This window comes from Danio rerio, chromosome 20 (genome assembly GCF_052040795.2).
Source record: "Danio rerio strain M-AB ecotype USA chromosome 20, GRCz13ab, whole genome shotgun sequence".
In the NCBI taxonomy this organism is placed as follows: domain Eukaryota; kingdom Metazoa; phylum Chordata; class Actinopteri; order Cypriniformes; family Danionidae; genus Danio; species Danio rerio.
The window spans coordinates 14,273,882-14,297,174 of NC_141040.1; the positions used below are offsets into that span (position 1 = coordinate 14,273,882).

The 23,293-nt window shown below is 35.9% G+C and overlaps 1 protein-coding gene across 1 annotated transcript in view; it reads right to left on the reverse strand.

Moving 5' to 3' along the window:
- ints7 (integrator complex subunit 7) overlaps window positions 1–23,293 on the reverse strand; it is a 122,504-nt gene that overhangs the window by 54,153 nt on the left and 45,058 nt on the right. The window contains exon 13 of the mRNA NM_173267.1: window positions 4,021–4,227. Within this exon, the coding sequence (NP_775374.1) occupies window positions 4,021–4,227 (207 nt within the window). The remainder of the gene's footprint in view (window positions 1–4,020; window positions 4,228–23,293) is intronic.

Here is a 23,293-nt window from a genome sequence, read left to right on the forward strand (position 1 = left end):
TCAGGGTAGAGAAGAGGCAGACCTTGCCCGAGTCTGGTAAAGATGGCGTGATGCCATTACACTAGTTTTTTTGCGAACGCACACAAATACATGTGCCAAACAAATATTTAAATAGGGGAATTACGAAAAGAAAACATAGCTGGTCAGTTTAAGATATATAGGCTATTCCATGAAACACCTTTTAGACTAGGGGTCTTTTTTCTTATGATGGCCCTTATATTTCCCTTGTAAATGTAAGGCTGTTACACAAAATAATAAAGTTTTAATTTATAAGTGATATTTTTTACACCATATTAAAGACACAGCAGCCAGTAAAGGTTGTCGAGAGTTTTTGTCAAGTTTAAAAGGTGTTAGTGCATGATACGTGCATGTTAGATGCCTGTGTGTGTGTGAGGCGCTGGGTGAAAGAGTGTTCCCTTCACAGCTCTGTTGATGCCGCAAGCCGCTTATTTCTTTTTTTAATTTATTTTGAAGATAATACACAATATGAATACAAAAGAAAGACATAAACCTTTACAAATCACGTGTCCACTTTTGTAGGCTCAAAACAATAGTGTCATATCTATAAATATTCATTCATTCATTCATTTTCTTTTCGGCTTAGTCCCTTTGTTAATCCGGGGTCGCCACAGCGGAATGAACCGCCAACTTATCCAGCAAGTTTTTACGCAGCGGATGCCCTTCCAGCCGCAACCCATCTCTGGGAAACATCCACACACACATTCACACACACACTCATACCCTACGGACAATTTAACCTACCCAATTCACCTGCACCGCATGTCTTTGGACTGTGGGGGAAACCGGAGCACCCGGAGGAAACCCACGCGAAGGCAGGGAGAACATGCAAACTGCAGGTAACAGCACTACCTACTGCGCCACTGCCTCACCCATCTATAAATATCCTAATTTATAATTATAATGTAATTTAAAGAATTACAAATATCGGATATAATAAAATCCCATTAAATAAATAAACCAATATAAAACAAGCAAAAGCTAACTATAACAATGTAGGTATATACAATGCAGAAATCAAACCGTTTTTGAGCCTTATATATTTTTCATTTTATAAAGGCCTATCTGAAAAAAATATTTTAGATATTTTCTAAAAAAAAATAAACACCCGATGAGGTTTAAAATATTATTTTTAAAGTATTTGGATAAGATGATATTAACCAAATCATGCAAACAAAGCATTTTTAGGGTGAGTGAAAGCAGAAACAACCTTTTTTTGTCACACTGTCCTGCACAGCGCCGCTTTATAAACGCATTAGGGAAAACTGCAAGAAAAAATTTGTTCTATGTCCTCAAACAAGTGTTTCTGTTTTTTAATTAGAAAATTATAAATGTAGAGCTTTATTAGTGAATAGCTGCTGAGCGCAAAAAAATATAGGCTATTTTTTTACTTGCTCTTATGTGCTGAAACACTTAACACTTTCCTTTACTTAAGATCGCAGAATAATTACATTTACATTTACAATTACATTTAGTCATTTAGCCGATATTAGTAAGGATGCATATTAGTAAGGAAAGTGGAGACTAAACAGTTGAGTTTTTAGTCGCTTTTTGAAGACAGCGAGTGACTCTGCGGTTCTGATGCAGTTAGGGAGTTCAAACCACCAACTGGGCAGATTGAGTGCGAGCGTTTGGGAAAGCGTTTTCTTCCCTCTTTGGGATGGAACCACAAGGCGACGTTCATTCACAGAACGCAAGTTTCTAAAAGGCCTATAAATCTGCAGAAGTGAGAGCAGATAAGAAGGGGTGCAGCCACAAATCGCTTCGTAAGCAAACATCAGTGCTTTTAGTTTGATGCGAGCAGCAACTGGCAGCCAGTGCAAACGAATGAGTAGCGGAGTGACATGTGCTCTTTTAGGGTCATTAAAGACCACTCGTCCTGCTGCATTCTGAAGCATCTGAAGAGGTTTGATAGAGTTAGCTGGGAGCCCGGCTAGTAGAGAGTTGCAATAGTCCAGTCTGGAAAGAACAAGAGCTTGAACAAGGAGTTGAGCTGCATGTTTAGATAGGAAGGGTTGGATCTTTCTGATGTTGTAGAGTGCGAATCTGCACGATTGAGCAGTTCTAGAGATGTGGTCAGAGAAGATTGGTTGGTCATCAATCGTTACTCCAAGGGTTTTCACCATTTTGAATGCAGTAATGGTTGCCCCATCCATCTGGATTGAAAAGTTGTGATGTGGAGTCGGGTTGGCAGAAACTTCAAGCATTTCTGTTTTTGTGAGGTTAAGCTGAAGATGATGATCTTTCATCCAGTGTGAAATGTCTGACAGGCAGGCTGAGATGCGAGCCGGAACCAAGGGATCATCAGGGTGAAAAGAGAGGTATAGCTGGGTATCATCAGCATAGCAGTGGTAGGTGGTAGGAGAATCCATGTTTCTGGATGACTGATCCCAAAGATGTTGTGTAGATGGAGAAGAGAAGTGGTCCAAGAACAGAGCCCTGTGGTACCCCAGTGTTTAGATGCTGTAGGTTGGACACCTCTCCTCTCCAAGACACCCTGAATGACCTGTAAGAGAGGTAAGATCTGAACCACTGAATAACTGTGCCTGCAACACCTAGTGACTCAAGCGTAGATAGCAGGATCTGGTGGTTTACAGTGTCAAAAGCAGCTGACAAATCCAGCAAGATGAGGATTGATGATTTAGAGTCTGCTTTAGCCAGTCTGAGATCCTCCACGACCGATAGCAGGGCAGTCTCAGTTGAGTGGCTTTTCTTAAAGCCAGATTGCTTGTTGTCCATGAGGTTGTTTTGAGTGAGAAAGTCCAGGACTTGATTAAACACGACTTTCTCCAGAATCTTAGCCATGATTAGAAGCAGGGATACTACAGAGTTTGTAGTTTTCAAGTAGCGTTTGATCCAGTTTGGGTTTCTTTAGCAGTGGGGTTACCCTAGCCTGTTTAAATGAAGAGGGGAACAAACAAAGAGTCAAGAGATGTGTTGATTATGTAAGTCAGTGTTGGTATGACTGCAAGAGAAATGGCTTGCAATGGATGAGTGGGAATGGGATCAAGCCGTCAGGTGGTTGCACGGCTAGATAGCATTAGTTTGGTCACCTCAGACTCAGAGAGCTGAGAAAAAGCGGTGAGCGTGTGTGGTGGTGTATCTTGCCTGTTTGTTGTAGGTGCAGTAAATTGAGCACTGATTTTTGCCGTTTTGGTGTAAAAGAATGTAGCAAAGTCATCAGTAGTTAGTGTGGAGGATGCAGGTGGAGGAGGAGGATAGAGGAGGGAGGAAAATGTTTCAAAAATATATATAATATGCAGCAACCTTAAATAAAGGGGAATTACCTATTAAGTGTCATATAGGCTAGGGAAAAATTCATATGTTTTGGGTCTCTCATTTCAAAATTTGGGCTGAATGTTTAACAACATCTATCAAAACAAGAATGTTATAAAAATACATTTCATCCGAGTGATTACCAGAGAATATCTGTTGTTTTATATTATGGATGGGTGTGCTCACTGCGCTGGGTCCCTCCGTTAGTGGCGAAACCACTCAATTCACAATGCCAACAGTCGGTCGGTGAGTAAATAATGAATGGAAACACATAGGACTGTGCGTATAAACATAATGTGATGCTGTACAGTCACATGTCCTTTGTTTCGGCGATGATGCGATGATGTGCTTTATCTGCATGATTCTCGCTGAAGTGGGCGGGTTGTGTGACATTTGATTCGGGGGACATTCTGGGGGCGGGATTCACGAGACGTGCTACAAGCTATTAGCTCGACAGTGAAAACGCGACATGACTCCGGCCTCACTGCTCAACCTTCTGGGCGATTGGCACGGGCCGGCCCGATAAAAGCCCTAGCTTGCCCTGGCCTGACAGTGGAAATGTGGCTAGTGTTACTAATTCATCACTCTCCTTTACATTTCATAATAAAATATAAAATTAAAGAGGAAAAAAATTTTAATCTCTTTTGGAGTCAAGCCATTGAAATCAGTTTGAAAATCAAGATCGGTGCATCACTAGACAAAAAATAAATAAAAGTGAATCCTGACCGTGAGAGATGCGATTCCCTTCTGGTAGGATTTCAGTGCTTCAGAGATGGCGCTCATGGCTGCACTGTAGTCTCCATCTTCCAGGCCACTAAGGCACTGCTCCGCTTGGGAAAACTCCATCAGACTGTTAAGCCAGAAGTAAAAGTGTTCGGAGGCCACACGGGTGCGAAGACTCTGGTACAACTCCCTGGAAAAATCATGGCAGCCCTGTGGACATATTAAAGGGATAGTTCACCTCAAAATAAAAATTCCGTCATCATTTACTTACAAATATGGGAAGTAGCAAAGTACAAATACTTCATTACTGTACTTAAGTATTTTTTTCTGGTATCAGTACTTTACTACTTATTTTTCTGACAACTTTTTACTTTTACTTCTTACACAAATATCTGTACTTTCTACTTCTTACATTTTTTAAACCACGCACGTTACTTTCGTTTTCATATTATTACTTATCATCGCGCAATAATATGAGCTACTTTTTGATGCAATCAGTCTATTTTTCCTCAATGCGCGCCTGCTTGCTGCAGTGCGTGGCTTTTTCAAGGCTATCATGCACCGTATGTGGGCTAGTTCATGAAGAATACTATGAGAAAGGCAATGATGACTACGCAAATGTGACAGAGAGAGAGTCGGCGAACATGACTGATGCTGCCCAGTTTACAGAGTAATAAGAAACCTTCTGCTCGATCAGATCAAAGGTAAACCAGGAAGACACATTCTAGTTCAACAACAGGCTGTGTAAATGCTTAAACATTTTGTCCACGTCCGATCATACTGCACTGGCTCTCAATCTAATCTGATTTTACAAAGGTCTATACTGTTGTCTTAATCTAATATTTTTTAACAAATATTTTACAACAACAAAAGTAACTACACTGGGCAATTTATGATAAGAAAAATATAATGCAAAATATCCTGAATTTATAACGTGAAAAAATGACCATACACTTTTATAGGTTGTATTTACACCTATTTATGTTGCTTTTAGCATAGAATAAATGTAAAAGTTTTTCTCAGTCACTTTCTCAGATCAGAATTGAAATTTGCAAAACAGTAGGCCTAAATGCGTTTCTCAAAACAATGCATAAAATTTGCAAAACACCACAGATTACCTGCAAAAAGTCTCTTGCTTAAAATCTTTAGTTCATCTCTCAAAACATTTTTTTTTGGTGTCGATGAGCATGTCAGTGGCTTCATAACGACAAGTCATTGTGTATGGATAAGACAGTCAAATTACTTAGTAGTCATGTTGTCAATATCAGTGTACTCTGAAGGGCTGTTCTGATGTATACTATGGCAATATTTTTTGGCTGTTTGTACTGTGATTTGTTGACAGATCATGTCATTGTGATACAGAAAGGAAAAGACAGCACAAAGAAAAAACAAAAGTAGAAATGTAAACAGGACAACCTTGTTTAGGACCTTCATTAAAAACTCAAGATTTACCTGGTAGAAATTAACTAACAGTAGACAGATTTAGGACAAAAATTCTATTGGAAATGTATAAAAAACGCTTTATGACAAAATATATGACAACTTGTTCAGCTATTTTATATGTAAAGATTTACGCCATGAACAAACAATTTAATGTTGTGGGGAGTGAGAATATTCAACAGAGGCAAAAATAATAAATTCTGATCAACATGACATCAGCAATTGATAATGTAAAAGCATTATCAGGTTTCTTGTCAGCTTTCTTCTAAATATCTTTCTTTGTGTTGAACAGAAGAAAGAATCTAATTAAGGCTTGGAACCACTTAAAGATGAGTACATAGTAAGTACATTTTTATTTTTGGTGTGAATGATTCCTTTAAACATCTGAGAGTATCAGAAAGGGTTCATTTGTCCTTGTTTTCAGCTGCTAACCCAATTGACCCTTCGCTAAGCCACATCCAAAAACCTCCACCCACCAATCGTGGCTTAGCAACCGTAGCTATGCGCAGGGGCTCTGTCAAGCTTTCGAGTGAGGGAAACAAGGCAAAGCGTTGTGCATATGAATTGTGCAAATCTGACACCCGGTATTTAAAGTTTGGACAGAGTGGTGAAATTTTTCCCTTTTCAAAACCTAAAACCCAAGAGGAGAAATGCCAGTGTGGATCAAGCTCTGTGAGAGGTGCTAAAAGAGCGGAGTTAAGTTGATTTTGTATTCGATATTCACATTAAGTGATAGACCGATAACAATATTGGTCAATAACTCACACATCTAAACTGGGTTTCCTACAAAAATACAAATCAGGTTGTCTTTTCCAGATGTCTTTTTTTTCTCCGCTTGATATTATGAGAATTGCTCCACTTAAGCCCTCGCCATATTAGTCATACTAATAGCAGTCATATTTTCATCTGTTTCAAGCTACGAATATTTGAAATTACATTTCAACAGAACAAAACCAAGATGTGATCACAAACTGAGCAGTTGCAATCAATATACTATATATATAAACTAGATTATGCTACCCTGATGATGCAATTACTTTCACCCTGCACACTGCTCTGTCTCACCTAGAAAACAAAAACACATATGTGAGAATGCTGTTTGTGGACTACAGCTCAGCATTCAACCCCATAGTGCCTGCCAAGCTGGGGGTGAAGCTCCAGGCTCTCTGTTTTTACAGCTCATTGTGCAACTGGATCCTGGACTTCCTGTCAGGCAGATGCTAGGAGGTCAGAATGAACAATATTACATCATCCACACTGATTCTCAACACTGGTGCTCCACAGGGCTGTGTTCTCAGCCCTCTCCTGTACTCCCTGTACACACATGACTGTACAACCAAACACTCCAACGTCATCGTTAAATTTGCTGATGACACAACGGTGATGGGCATAATCACAGATAATAATGAGACGGCCTACAGAGAGGGGGTGCACACTCTGACACAGTGGTGTGAGGAAAACCACCTCTCACTTAACATCAGCAAAACCAAGGAGCTGGAGGTGGATTTCAGGAGAGAGAAGAGAGAGCACACCCCCATCACCATCAATGGGACACCAGTGGAGAGAGTCAGCACTTTTAAGTTTCTTGGAGTACACATCGCTGAGGATTTGACGTAGACTGCTCACACAGACGCGGTGCTGAGGAAGGCATCTCAGGAGGTTTGGAATGAGCCGCCACATCCTCATTCTACACCTGCACTGTGGAGAGCATCCTGTCTCTTCTATTTCTATTACCACCTGGTATGGGAATAGCACTAGCAAAAATCGCAAAGGCCTACATAGGATTGTGCGAACTGCTGGACGCGTAGGAGGAGGTGAGCTTTCCTCCCTCCAGGACATCTACACCAGGCGGTGCATGAGGAGAATTATCAGTGACTCCAGTCACCCAAGCCATAGACTTTTCTACTGCTGCCTTCAGGCAGACGGTTCCGCAGCATTTGATCACGCACCAGCTGGCTGAAGGAAAGTTTCTTCCCTCAGGTTATCAGGCTGATGAACACTTAACACACCCCACACAGACTCTCTTCCAAACCACTCACTGCACCAATCTATATGTAGCATGCACAGCACTTTAACCAATCCACATATGAAACAATACTGCCTACAACCATGTGGACACCTATTCATTGTACATATCGCTGTCAATTTTACATTGTCGTTGTATTTTGCACTGTCGTTGTATTCGCACTCTTTGTATTTTGTACTGTCTGGAGCCAGCACTTAAGCTTTTCACTCATAATAGCACATGTGTTGCTGATGATGTGACAATAAAAGTGATTTGATTTGATTTGTCCATACGTATTTCCTCATCGGTTAGTAATGCTATATTTTATTGCAGAACAATAGTTTATCAGGCTTTTTGGCTAAAAAAGATAAATCATGGTTTTATTAGTTATTAGTAGGTCATTTTTAAATGTCACCTCTTCTGCTGTGCATGAACTAAACTGTTGAATGGTCAGTGTATGAGGCGGCTAAGATAACCTAGCTTCAATTTTGATTAAATAATTTTCGAATCATTTGCTATTATGTTGTGAATATACCCCTGTAGGGCATACTGCAGTCCTTTTTTGTCTGGCTTTGTTGGATATCTCAACTGTTTGCCAAAAATGACTGATTACAGATGTTACTACTTCAATGTGTTCTTGTGCCGCCATTCATACCGCGGCGACGGCGGTACTTGATGCGCCAGCAGCATTTGACCGCTGGGTGGCACTTTAACCACAGATATTCAGCTTTGCCTTTTCACAATGCTAAACATACTGTTCTGTAGGCGTAGCTTACTGTATGTGATGTGATGTGTTCAATTAAAATATAATTTTAATTTAGTTTTTCTGGTAATAGACATGCTCTTACACTATACTATGCTGCAGAAAAGATACATGGTGAGAAGTCAAAAAGCAAATATAAGAATTAAGTTATTAGCCTCCAGTGCCCGATTAAATTGCGTTGGGGTGAAAATAATGTTTTGATTTCTTTGACTATCATGGCAATGTTATTATCTCAAATCTTAAACGTGCGCATATAAAAAACAGCAAAATAATATAGATTATTCTGCCGGTAGAGCACATCACCTCACAGTTGTGAACTTGCGATCACCTCAACTTACATTTAAAATTTGTTTACCTGGTTTATTGTAAACTTTTTAAGTGCAAAGAGGATTCGTTTTGGAAAATAGAATTGAAGAAATGAAAGACAACTAAAGTGAAAGCACAAACATTCAGTACAAATAAGTAGTCTTAAATAAATAAATAAATAAATAAATAAATAAATAAATAAATAAAGCAGTCTTTTAGTCTAAATATAGAGAGATGTAGTTTGCTATTTTGATAGGACTAAGACAAGATATTTTCATTTATGTTTTTAATTTACGTTTTTATTTACATTTTCGTTGTTGATTATATTTTACTATCTCATTTTATGTTTCAATTATAGTACTTAATAATAAACGAATAATGAAAATAAATAAATAATGAAAATAGGACATAAATTAAGTCTGGCAGGTTTATTTTTAATAATTTAGTTTCAGTTCCGTTTTTTTGTTTCAAAACGTCAATGTTCTGCTTTAAAGTATAACGGTTTTGTTTTTTCTTTTTTTATTTAATGGCTCAGTAAGTTTTGTATTTTAATTTCATATTCAGTCACCTTGCATATGCGTGTGAAATATAATGCCGCATAACCGCGGAAAAAGAAGAAAAGGCTGTCAGTTAAAGCTAATCAAAATTAGCTATATTAAAATACAGCATTTATGTTAATACAGGCAGAGTGTGAACAAACTCAAGGCTAAGATATGCGCTTGTTTTTTTAATGCATTTAAAAATAAATGCTATATAAATAAATGTTTGTTTTTTTTTTACTTTTTTTGTATGGTAAAGGACAATGCACATTATGTTATTGATGTAAACTTAGGCTAAAACTTACCATTGATAAACGTGACCTACCTCAAGCAGATCACTTAAAGTGTAATAAAAATAATGTTGCCGCAGGACATAAACGAAGTCCCGCAAGTTTATTTTTAATAATTTAGTTTCAGTACTATTAACTTTTTTTTCTCAAAACATCAATAGCACCTTCAATAATCTAAACATTAAAGATAGACCGCAAGATGTGTTGAGTGGCTATATGTGGTGAAGAACGATGGCAAAGCTAAGTGTGATTATTGTAATAAACTAATAAGTTATAAAGCAGAGAGTCCCGACCAACAGGACTGACTTAGCATATGCGGTTGGCTCATTCTTCACGAATATAGAATTAAAATAATGGCGCGTTAGGTTCATTGTGCATCCAGCAGGAGCAACCAACAAGAGTTGTGCATTTTAGTTTAACTTTTTTGAGCGTTATAAGCAGCTCGGTGTTAGTTTTTAATTAAATATATCGAGCCGAAACTAAGCAGCGCATTCTCTCCGCCTCCTCCTTTATAACCAGCGGGACACGCTACTGAAGCAGGAGAGACACTCCGTCGTTCATAATCTTAGCTGATGTGTCGGAGTCGAAAGAATATATCAAAGAGGAATGTTCTTTTTACAGTGCCGATATGTTTAATCTTTTTTTCCCTGTCATTTCTCTTCAGCAAATTATATTTTTAAAGCTGCTTGATTCTTTTAAAACCGAAAGCAGAGCCCGTCAATTGGTGTTTTTTCATAAGATACTCCTTTATTAATGTTTTATTTTATGAATGTCTTTGATGTGCTTTTTAATAGTTTTATTTTATTCAAAGCAGCGCCTAAAAGCGAATTTATCCTCAAATCGTGGCATGAGAGCGATGTCATGTCGCATATATTGCCTTTTTTTCTGATCTTTTTGCATAAAGGTTTTAATCAAAAGACAGGTAATTTAATTACTTTCGATGTGCTAAAATATTTGTTAAATAAATGTTATTAAAAAAAGGCATATGCAATGTGCTCTGACGGGTAAAATCAGATTCTTTCTCTCTTTCAAGTTCAAAGCAAATTTGAATGCCAAAGGATTTTAGATGCATATACAAGACTATATGTAGTATATTAACATCAACAAATTAATAAAATAAGTAGCAAATGAGAAATAAATGACAGACAAGTTGATAAAAACAGACATTATCTCTAAAAGTTATCAGAATTGCAAGATTAAAACAGCTGAATATAGGCCTAAAATACATCTAGAAAGCTTGCGCACTGATATTTATTTTTATTTTTTTTCTAATAATGAACAATTTCAACCGCGGGGAGATACCGACAGCTTGATTTGCAGTATTTTCTAACATGTTAGAAGAGGGCAGCGGACATGGCTGCCGGTGGGGAAGCGGCTGTGCCCTCAGCAGCTGATTGAGACGGAGCTGCATATCAAGTGCACTAAATAGGGCTCAACCTGTGCAGTGCACATGCCCTTTTTAGTCTTGGATAGAAAGTGCCCTTCCAAAATGATCAAAAGTGCCCCCGCGACGCGGCACACCCTCGGTCCCGCCCTTCAGTAGGCGCGCAACAACACCGCTCTTGACAACACCACGTCAACACCGCTCTTCAGTACTCGCGCAATAACAACCCCCATATTTGTTTGCACTACTGCCCTTTTTGCCCTTTTTGTCTTGTTTGTGAGACGCGACGCTGCACTGCTTTGGCAAAACGAACGTACAGTTACTTGTCATGCCAATAAAGCACCTCAAATGTGAAAATGTGAAAATAGCCTAGGCAACAAATAAATAGTAGTCTAATAATAACAAAAAATGCCCTTTTCATTTTCATACAATAGGCCTATGTGTGGGTTTTGACAATATGTGTTTAATTAAGCTATACAGATTTGCCTATCAGATGAAATGCATAGTAAAATATGAAATAAATGTCTCTTTTGCTGAATATTTAATTAATCTATATATTTAATATTTTAAAAATCAACTCCTTTTTGCCCAAAGAAAGAGGCGCGCGGCACTAGCGGACATGGGGTGCTTTCCCAAAAAAAGACGTATGTAACTTGCGGCTGAACTATGCACAGTTTGGGAAAAAAAAGGATATAGTGATGCATGTTTCCCAAAACCCCTAGTTTCTCTGTCGCAGATCCATCATTTGAATCACGTTATAAGTAAAACGCTCATAATGATAAAGCACACCATCATCACGAGGGCAATTAAATAAAGACAACCTAAACATATTTTTAATTGTTTATTTATGTAATGTGAGTTTTTATAACTTTGTTCTTTAAATTATTTCAATATAACTTAGGCTATTCTATCGTGATGACACCATAAAAGGCCTTCAATGCATTGATATAGGTAATAGGGATACAATGAAAAGCCGATTTCACTATTGACCCTGTTTTTATTCATTGACGGCTTCCCAACGCCGCAATTCTGTTGCGCGAAAAAAAGCTGCTGCAAATAAGCAAATTTATGACAATACACATTTAATAGTTTCATGAAAGTAGTTGCTGGTGTGCTTCATCTGCGTGATTCTGATTTGACATTCTTCCGCTAAACTTGCTCTGTGTTGATGTGTGAATGGGCTGTGCTCTTTGCTATTGATGCTAAGGCCCCGTTTACACTAATGCGTTTTAGTTTGAAAACGCATAAGTTTTGCTACGGTTACGCCATCCGTCCACACTACGCCGGAGTTCTCGAGCGCCGAAAACGGAGCGTTTCGAAAACGCTGGAGAGGCCGTTTTCATTTTGAAACGCAGCTGCTCCGTCTCAGTGTGGATGATGGAAAACGGAGACATCTGAAAACGGAGGCGGGGCTGCAGACGTTCGCCTCTCTGATTGGGGCTTTTCCTGAATATTAAGTAGCCTAACACACAGTTCAGTCCTGAATCTTCTCCGTGTAAGTTCAGACTTCGCAAGTTTGATCAAGGCTGCAGTCTCTTCTTCTCAGTTTGATATGGAAAAGCAGACTATACCGAGGACACGGGTAAATCTTCAAAGGGAACAGTGTACTTTATAACTTCATTCACATCACCCTGGCTTCGTTGTTTCACTTTCTCAACAATAAAATGTAAACATGATTTAAGGAACTGCCTATTTTCATTTTAATATTAGCAACTTAGACAGCAGAAATGTTGAGGCGCCGTGCTGTATAAGATGAGCGTCATCTTCACTGTCTGGATATTTATAACAAAACGGAGCCGATAACAACTGCCTCCTTTCAATTTCAGTGAAAATACGAAACATCCCCTCTCTTTTGCTGAGTATCAGTTTTAAGAATCGATAATGGCCATTTTAAAAGTATAACATACAATAAGTTTATACATTATAGGAAATAAAGGCAAGCGATAAGTCAATATACAGAATGTACGTGGTTACATTAATCATTAACTTATCTTTGCGCTCAGCCAAAACACGTTACCTGAGAACAAGTAATAGATTCCAATGCCCAAAGTCAGGGAATATGTCGTTAGATAAAGACAACAAGATAAATGAAATATTCCTTTTAATAAATATAGTGAGATTAGATCCAGCGGGAGATGCTTGATGAGAAGTCCGACTAGCAGAGCTCTCATCTGGGTACATGGGCTGCAGCGCTTGCCCGAGAGCGTCTGTGTGGTCACGTGATGTGCGTTTTCAGCGTTTTGGTGTGGACGGAGAGCAGTTCAGAAACGCTGGGTAAAACGCGAGTGTGGACGCGGATCGTTTTCATTCTAAAACGCCGTTTTAAAACTAAAACGTATTAGTGTAAACGGGGCCTAAGGCATCAAGGTGTAAATGAGCTATAGTTCTCTTTGCAACTTTCAATTTTGAGGTGGGGGAAGTGGGAAGAGGCAATTCAAATGTACCATCTCTAAAAATAAAAAGGTCGCTTACGCGGAATATGTGTTTAAAGATTATTACCTTATTTTTATTTTATTATTATTAATTTATTCATTCATTCTTCATTCATTTTCTTTTCGGTTTAGTCCCTTTATTAGTCTGTGATCGCCACAGCGGAATGAACCGTCAACTTATCCAGCATATGTTTTACGCAGTGGATGGCTTCGGGACGGAGTGAAAGGAAAGGCGGAATTTGCCCCGAGTCTGGGAAAGATGGCTTGCCGTGATTACACTAGTTTTCCTATCGCACACATGCGCCAAACACATAAACAAATAAATAAAAAAGGGAAAGAAAACATCTAGCCTTGAGGTCTTTTTGCTTATAATCGCCCTTATGTTTCCGTTTTAAATGTAAGGCTGTTGCATAAAATAATACAATTTTAATTTATAAGTTACTTTGCTGCGTCCCCCTTGATGGTACAATAACGCATAATAATCTACACACCATATTAAAGACACAGCAGACATAAAGGTTGTGTGCAGTGAGAGCCCGAGCAAAAAAGGATCAGAAATTGATCATGCACGCACAGGAAAAAAGGCAATTATGCAACACATGACATGCATCGCTCTCAATTGACGGGCTCTGCTTTCTGTTTTAACATAATCAAGCAGCTTAAAAAAATAATTTGATGAAGAGAAATGACAGGAAAAAAGTAATAAAAAAAAAAAAAGATTAAACGTATCGGGACTGTTAAAAGAACATTCCTCTTTAATATATTCTTTCGACTCAGATACATCAGCTAAGATTAAGAATGACGGAGTAGGCTATCTCTCCTGCTTGCCTCAGCAGCGTGTGTCCAGCTGGTTATGAACGAGGAGGTGGAGAGAATGCGCTGTTTAGTTTCGGTTTGATATAAAAACTAACACCGAACTGCTTATAACGCTCAAAAAGTTAAACTAAAATGCACAACCCTTGTTGGTTGCACCCGCAAGTTGTGTTATTTATATTTGTGGCTGTTAAGTTATATATATATTGAGATACTGAGCCATTACAAGTAAAAAAAACAACAACAAAAAACTAAAATTTTACTTTAAAGAAGAACAGACGTTTTGAGAAAAAAAACTGAACAAAACTGGAACTAAATTATTAAAACTAAACTTGCAGGACTTCGTTTATGTCCTGCGGCAACTTCATTTTTATAACACTTTTTTTTTTTTTTCCCCGAGTCTGGGAAAGATGGCTTGCCGTCATTACACCGATCGCACACGAGTTACATGCGTCAAACACATAAATAAATAAATAAATAAATAAATAAATAAATAAATAAGGGAAAGAAAACATCTAACCTTATAGGCTGAGGTCTTTTTGCTTATAATCGCCCTTATGTTTCCGTTTTAAAGGCTGTTGCATAATACAATTTTAATTTATAAGTGACTTTGTTGCGTCCCCTTGATGTTTCAATAACGCATAATAATCTATACACCATATTAAAGACAACAGAAAGACATAAATCTTTACAAATTACCTGTCCCCTTTTGTAGACTCAAAACAAGTGTCAAAACTTGAAAAAATTGCCTGAGCCATATTAAAATATAATTTAAAGAATTATTATCGGATAAAACCGCATTAAATAAATAAACCAATATAAAACAAGCAAAAGCAAGCTATAACAGTTTAGGTATAGGTCTATGTAGCCTACATAAATCATTTATGATAAATGAAACCGTTAAAGTCAAATTAAACTTTCATTTTACAAGATATTTTTTGTTAAGATTTTAGATATTTTCTAAAAACAATAAACACCAGAGAAAGTTTAAATAATTATATAGTGGTTACGATGATAATAATTAAATCGTTCAAACAGAGCATTTTTTTGGGGAGAGTGAAAGCAGAATGCGACCTTTTGATGAATTAGCTCTAACCCTTGACAGTTTTTTTTTCTTTCCGCGGTTATGCGCGCATTATATTTCAAATGCATATGCAAGGTGACTGAAATTGAAATTAAAATACAAAACATACTGGGCCATTAAGTAAAAACAAAACAACAGTTATACTTTAAAGAGAACTTTAAAGAGAACATTGTTGTTTTGAAACAAAAAAAATAACTGAAAACTATTAAAAATAAACCTGCGAGATATGTCCTGCGGCAAAATTATTTTATGAAGCAGTATTCAACTTAAGCTCTTTAGACCATGCATGCGCCTGACCGTTTCTAGTGTTTCACCACATGTCCTTAAATACATAAGGCCTATTTTTATTATTTTTCATTATTCGTTTATTATTATGTACAATAATTGTGACATAAAATTAAATAGTAAAATATAATCAACAACGAAAATGTAAATAAAAAGGTAAATTAAAACATAAATGAAAAGGTCTTGTGTTAGTCCTACCAAAATAGCAAACACTGAAAATCTCTTTACATTTAGGCTAAAAGACTGCTTTAATTTTTAAATTTAGGCATACTTAGAATATTTGTACTGAATGTTTGTGCTTTCATATTAGTTGTCTTTAACTTCTTCAATTCTATTTTTCAAAAAGAATCCTCTTTGCACTTAAAAAGTTTAGAATAACAATAATTCGTGTTAACAAATTTTAAATGATTAATAAAGGAATTATAATGCTTTGACTTATTGTTTAATCTCATTTACAAGCACAATAGCATATTTAAGGCTGCTGTGTGGGCTATTTCTGTCGGTTCGCATCCCGTCCCTTTGCGCCCCCTGGCGGCTCCTTCACAAACTGCGGTCATACACTAAAAACAAAGTGGCTCCTATTTCAAACGGCGGCGGTATATGACGCGGCAGTAATAGTCACTTTGAACTCTCACCTACTGTATATCCCTGGGAATGTCTGACACCAGCGCAAACACACTGTAATAGATGTGCCAGGCACGAAAGCTTGACAGGCATAGCAACACTAACTAAGGAGGGTGGGGCTTAGCGAAGGGTCAATTACAAAAATATTTGAATGATTCTCAGGTTGTTGTTTTTTTTTTTTTTTTTTTTTTACCTAAAAAAGCCTAAAAGTATGTCCAAAGAAGATGTGTTGGAAAAAATGAGTTTATTACATGAGATAAATTATAGAAATGACATAAATAGTAGAAAAAAAGCTTTGTTTTAATCTATTTTACTTGCTTTTAACCTTATTGAAGTTATACTGCTGTTGATCAGTGCCACCTCTTGGATCGGTTATTTGAAACATGCGACAAAACAGGAAAGGAAAACAAGTGCATCGTTAAATACAGTATCGATTTTTATTTTCTCGTTTTTTCAAATATATAAGCAAGCCAAACAAATGTAATTAACCAAAATGTTTGATGCAAAACTGTCCCGTTTTATTAACACATTTATTTTAAAAAGTGGCACAAAGTAAAAGTAAAGTGCCATTTGGAAATTACAGAAAAGCAACCATGGTAAATACACAATGCAAACTAAGTCAATGAAACACAAACTGCTCCCAATTAATAGTTTCAAATTGCAAATAAGCAAGAAAAATATCAGTAACTTACTGTTAGTGGTAATTTTAGGAAAATGCATGGCTTACATACCTATTAAGTTGCATGCAATATATATATATATATATATATATATATTGCACAAGCATTGTTTTAACCTTTATAAACGAACGTTAACGTTACTCTGTCAACAGTCTATTGTCTAAATTACCGCGCTAACAGAGCTAACATTGCGTAAACAGAGCACCCGGTTGCAGACGTCAATAATGCAGCGTAATAGAATATCCCGATCAAACTCTGCTTCAACTCCGCTACAAGTTTATAAACTGCCTCTGGAACCCAATTAAGGTACAAAAATCTATTTAACAAAAATAGTGATGCAGTGAAGTATTTTTTTTGCTCAGCCGAGCCTTCTGTCTGTTGCTGTGGAGAAGCTTGTGTCAGACACCTTTTATCTCCGCCCCGCCCTCCGACTACTGACTGAGGCCGTACTCACACTAGGTACAGTTGCCTCGAACCGGGCCAAAGCACGCTTGTCCCCCCTCCCGTCTCCCCCGACGGCCCGTGCTCACACCATATCGGGCCTCGGCACGCTTACGTCATCGCTGCTGCTCTGTTCAGTGAGAAGCGCTCTCTATGGCAAGCCTTTTTAGCATTTAAATCTTTGTTCTGACTCCATAATTAGAGATATCTCTAATTATATTTTGACTAGTCATAATTATAATTCCACTACTCAGAATGACAATTAGACATATCTGCAATTACAATTGTACTAGTACGAAATCAGATGAATTTTGACTAGTATTATTTGTAATTGATATCTCTGAGTTTTTACTAGTCATAATACATTTAGAGATATCTTTAATTCATCATATTTAGAGATATTTACAAATATATTTGAAGATATCTCTAATTAATTTACTAAAAGTCTAATTACAGTTGTAGATATCTTGAATTGGATTTTTGACTAGTCAAAATTCATTTGAAGATATATCTAATTACAATTGTGACTAGTCAAAACTTATTTAGAGATATCTGCAAATATTTTTCAATGGAAGTCAATGGAGGAATATGACTAGTCAGTCATAATATATTTGCAGATATTTCCAATCTGACTAGTCGAATTATAATTATGACAAGTCAAAATATAATTAGAGATATCTCTAAATATATTTATGGATAGTCTGAACAAGGTTTAAATGCTAAAACGGCTTGCCATACGCTCTCACCCAGTAGCACAGTGGATATTTCTCTAGTTATATCCTTTCAGTCGTTTGTTATGCATTGACATGCAGTCAAATATTTTGACAAACAGTCCTTAGGGATGCGGTGACACGCAGTCAGATATTTTACTGGACAGATCCGCCACTTTTGGCGCGCATAAACAATCATAAAGCTCTCGTGCTGCAGGAAGGAGGAGGTCTGCTGAAGGCGCGCAGCTGACGTGCAGTGAGGGGTTTGCGTCTTTAATAAACTACGGCAGTTTGCGATCACTGAACAGTAAGAATGATTAATAAATCCATATGAAACAGTCCCTTAAAAGTCACGTCTCGCTTTCAGTTTCGGGCTTTGGCACGTTTTGCACTGAGCGTGTCTCTCTCTCTCTCTCTCTCTCTCTCTCTCTCTCTCACTCACTCACTCACTCACTCACTCACTCACTCACTCACGCGGGCATGCACTGTGGTCTCATGAGGAAACGCTGCTTTTTGATATAGTGTTTTTCTTGCTCCCGAATACAAATAATTTTTCAAGTATTTGTTCGAATCAAGTATTCGTAAAAACACGCTATTCGTGCGTTTCCGAATAAATATATACACACATATATATATATATATATATATATATATTTATATATATATATATATATATATATATATATATATATATATATATATATATATACATACACACACATAAATACACACACATAAATATATATATATATATATATATATATATATATATATATATATATATATACACACACACACACACACACAACACACACACACACACACACACACACACACACACACACACACACACACACACACACACACATATATATATATATATATATATATATATATATATATATATATATATATATATACACATTTATATATATGTATATATACATATACATACAGTAGGTGAGTGTTCAAAGGGGCTATTACTGCCGGAGCATATACCGCCGCCGTTTGAAATAGCTGGCGCTCAGTTTTTAGTGTATGACCGCAGTTTGTAGATAAGTCGCCAGGGGGCGCAAAGAGACGGGATGCGAACGGACAGAAATAGCCTATACAGCAGCTTTAAATATGCTACTGTGCTTGTAAATGAGTTTAAACAATAAGTCAAAGCATTATAATTCCTTCATTAATCATGTAAAATTTTTTAACACGCTTTATGTTTTATGTTAACTTTTTGGGTGCAAAGAGGATTCGTTTTGGCAAATAGAATTGAAGAAATAAAAGACAACTAAAATGAAAGGACAAACATTCAACACAAATAAGTAGTCTCAAATAAATAAATAAATAAATAAAAATTTTCATTTATGTTTTTATTTCTGTTTTTATTTACATTTTCGTTGTTGATTATATTTTCCTATCTCATTTTATGTCTCAATTATTGTACATAATACTAAACGAATAATGAAAATAAATGAATAATGAAAATAGGCCTAAATAAATTATTTATTTAAAGACATTGCCGCAAAACACAGAGAAACGGTCAGGAGCATGGTCTAAAAGTTGAATGCTGCTTCATCAAAAGCAAAAAAATAAATTGACCTACCTTAAGCAGATCACTAAAAGTATAATAACAATATTTTTGCCGCAGGACATAAATTAATTCTCGCAGGTTTATTGTTAATAATTTAGTTTCAGTTCAGTTTTTTTTTGTTTCAAAACGTCAATGTTCTCCTTTAAAGTAGCTATAACTGTTGTTTTGTTTTACTTAATGGCTCAGTATGTTGTATTTTAATTTCAATTTCAGTCACCTTGCATATGCGTGTGAAATATAATGCACGCATAACCGCGGAAAAAGAAGAAAAAGCTGTCAAAGGTTAGAGCTAATTCATCAAAATTAGCTATATTAAAATACAGCATGTATGTTAATACAGTGGTTCTCAAAGTGGGGGTCGGGACCCCTCGAGGGGTCGTGGGACAATAAAGGGGGGGGGGGTCGCCTGGTGATTTAAAAAAATCTATTTATTATTATTAAATCATATAAGAATAACCATATTTTATCCATAACCTACTGAAGAGAAAAATATAGTTGTTTATAATTACTATATAGTTACTATAGTAGCTTATAGTTACTAGTTCTATTGGATTGCAACTCCAGTGGTAGTTACATTATATTGAAGACACAGCAATAGTGTCAGATGCAGCAGATTGATTTTATAACACCAGGTTAAAGTTTCTGGCCCATTTACAGCACTGACATTAAACGAAGAATATCCATGGGTGTATTGATGTGTGTGTGACATTGCATGCAAGGTTTCTGTATTCATAACCAGGATATTGGGGGTCGCGAGTCACTGGCATCGTCATATTAGGGGTCGCAAGCTGAAAAGTTTGGGAACCTCTGTGTTAATACAGGCAGAATGTGAACAAACTCAAGGTAGGTGTAGCCTATACAGCAGCTTTAAATATACTACTGTGCTTGTAAATGATATTAAACAATAAGTCAAAGCATTATAATTACTTCATTAATCATTTAAAATTTGTTTACCTGGTTTATTGTAAAGTTTTTAAGTGCAAAGAAGACTCGTTTTGGAAAATAGAACTGAAGAAAAAAAAAGACAACTAAAATGAAAGCATAAACAAAGTAAAAATAAGTAGTCTTAAATAAATAAATAAATAAAGCAGTCTTTTAGCCTAAATATGGAGAGATGTTCAGTGTTTGCTATTTTGATAGGACTAAGACAAGACATTTTCATTTATGTTTTTAATTTACGTTTTTATTTACATTTTCGTTGTTGATAATATTTTACTATCTCATTTTATGTTTCAATTATTGTACATAATAATAAACGAATAATGAAAATAAATGAATAATGAAAATAGGACATAAATTCTGACAGGTTTATTTTTAATAATTTAGTTTCAGTTCCATTTTTTTGTTTCAAAACGTCAATGTTCTGCTTTAAAGTATAACTGTTGTTTTGTTTTTTACTTAATGGCTCAGTATGTTTTGTATTTTAATTTAAATTTCAGTCACGTTGCATATGCGTGTGAAATATAATGTGCGCATAATTACGGAAAAGAAGAAAAAGCTGTCTGTTAGAGCCAATTCATCAAAATTAGCTATATTAAAATACAGCATTTATGTTAATACAGGCAGAGTGTCAACAAACTCAAGGCTAAGATATGCGCTTGCCTTTTAATGCATTTAAAAAAAATTGCGGCCTTTTTATAGGCTACAGGCTACTATGGTGTATACTTGTAATGGCTCAGTATCTCAATATATATATATATACTTCACAGCCACAAATATAAAAAACACAACTTGTTTTAAAACTGGGCGAGGATTAGAAAGAATTCGATGCTTGTTATATAATTTAAATTTTGATTCCAATTTCTGCATGCATTTTTTCACTTGCTACTCTGCCAGAAACTTCGCTGCCAGAGAGCACCTTCAATAATCTAAACATTTGTTTAAAGATGGACCGCAAGATGTGCTGAGTGGCTACATGTGGTGAAGAACGATGGCAAAGCTAAGTGTGATTATTGTAATAAACTAATAAGTTATAAAGCAGACTATCCAGACCAACAGGACTAAGCATATGCGGTTGGCTCATTCTTCACTAATATAGAATTTAAATAATGGGGCGTTAGGTTCATTGTGCATGCGGGTGCAACCAACAAGAGTTGTGCATTTTAGTTTAACGTTTTGAGCGTTATAAGCAGTTCGGTGTTAGTTTTTATTTAAATATATCGAGCCGAAAATAAGCAGCGCATTCTCTTCGCCTCCGCGTTTATAACCAGCGGGACACGCTGCTGAAGCAGGAGAGACACTCCGTCATTCATAATCTTAGCTGATGTATCGAGGTCGAAAGAATATATCAAAGAGGAATGTTCCTTTAACCATCCTGATATATTTAATATTTTTTTTCCTGTCATTTCTCTTCAGCAAATTATATTTTTTAAAGCTGCTTGATTCTTTTAAAACCGAAAGCAGAGCCCGTCAATTGGTGTTTTTTCATAAGACACTCCTTTATGAATGTTTTATTTTATGATTTAAGTCTTTAATTGGATTTTTATTAGTTTTATTTTATTCAAAGCAGCACCTAAATGGGAATTTATCCTCAAAACGTGGCATGAGAGCGATGCATGTCATGTGTCGCATAATTGACAGTAAATAATATTTGACTAGATATTCTTCAAGACACTTCTATACAGCTTAAAGTGACATTTAAAGGCTTAACTAGGTTAATTAGGTTAACTAGGCAGGTTATGGTAATTAGGCAAGTTATTGTATAACAATGATTTGTTCTGTAGACAGTCAGAAAAACAATTAGCTTAAGTGACTAATAAATTTGACCTGAAAAATTTTTTTTTTATAAAAAATTAAAAACTGCTTTAATTCTAGCCAAAATAAAACAAATAAGACTTTGTTCAGAGAAAAAAATATTATCAGACAAACTATCAACATTTTCTTGCTCTGTTAAACAGTATTTAGGAAATATTTTAAAAAGAAAAAAACAACAAAGGGGGCTAATAATTCTGACTTAAACTGTGTATATATATATATATATATATATATATATATATATATATATATATATATATATATATATATATATATATATATTTACAGTAATTTTTAAATGGTTTTAAGGAAAATTATTCAGTTCATGAAGGCTACATTTATTAAATGTAAAAAAAAAAATTTAATTGTTAAATATTTATCAAATTTTTAAATAACTGCTTTGTTATTGTATGTAGTTTCAAATAAAATTATTACTCCAGACATTATTGCTTTTATTTTTTTATTACCATTAATAAATATAATAATAAATAATATTAGTGATTTCTGAAGGATCATGTGACTGGAGTAATGAAGCTGAAATTTCATCTTTAAAATCACTGGAATACATGTATAAATTAAATGATAAACTACTTTTGAACAGTTATTTTATAGTGCTACATTTCACAATTTGTATTTATGATGAAATAATTGCAGCCTTGGTAAACAGAAGAAGCTTATTTTACTATTTAACAATCATACTTACCCCAAACTTTTGACCAGTTGTGTATATAATATTTTATAAGCAAAAAAGTGTGCACTTTAATTTTAACAACCCACAGACATTGTCACCAAATATAAAGCAGAGGTCGGACCTTCTTGTACAGAGCCTCATTTCAGTTGTCAGTTTTTGTGAAAATCGATCTATCTATTGAATCTATTAAAGAAACGTTGACTAGAATTCTGCATTTAAGGCTGAAATTTAGAGAGACAGCAGATGAACCGAGACTGCATCAGATCATGAAGCAGATCAATGTTGATCTTTCTTTCGAGCCGTCAGTGCGGAAATGAACAAAACAACTGGTATAAGATTACGCAACATGATATAAGATTAAAATATGGAAAAAAAATTATCAGATAGTAATTTCGGTCAATTTTTCTAACGGATAAACCGAGATCAGGCTGAAAAAACAGCTCTCAG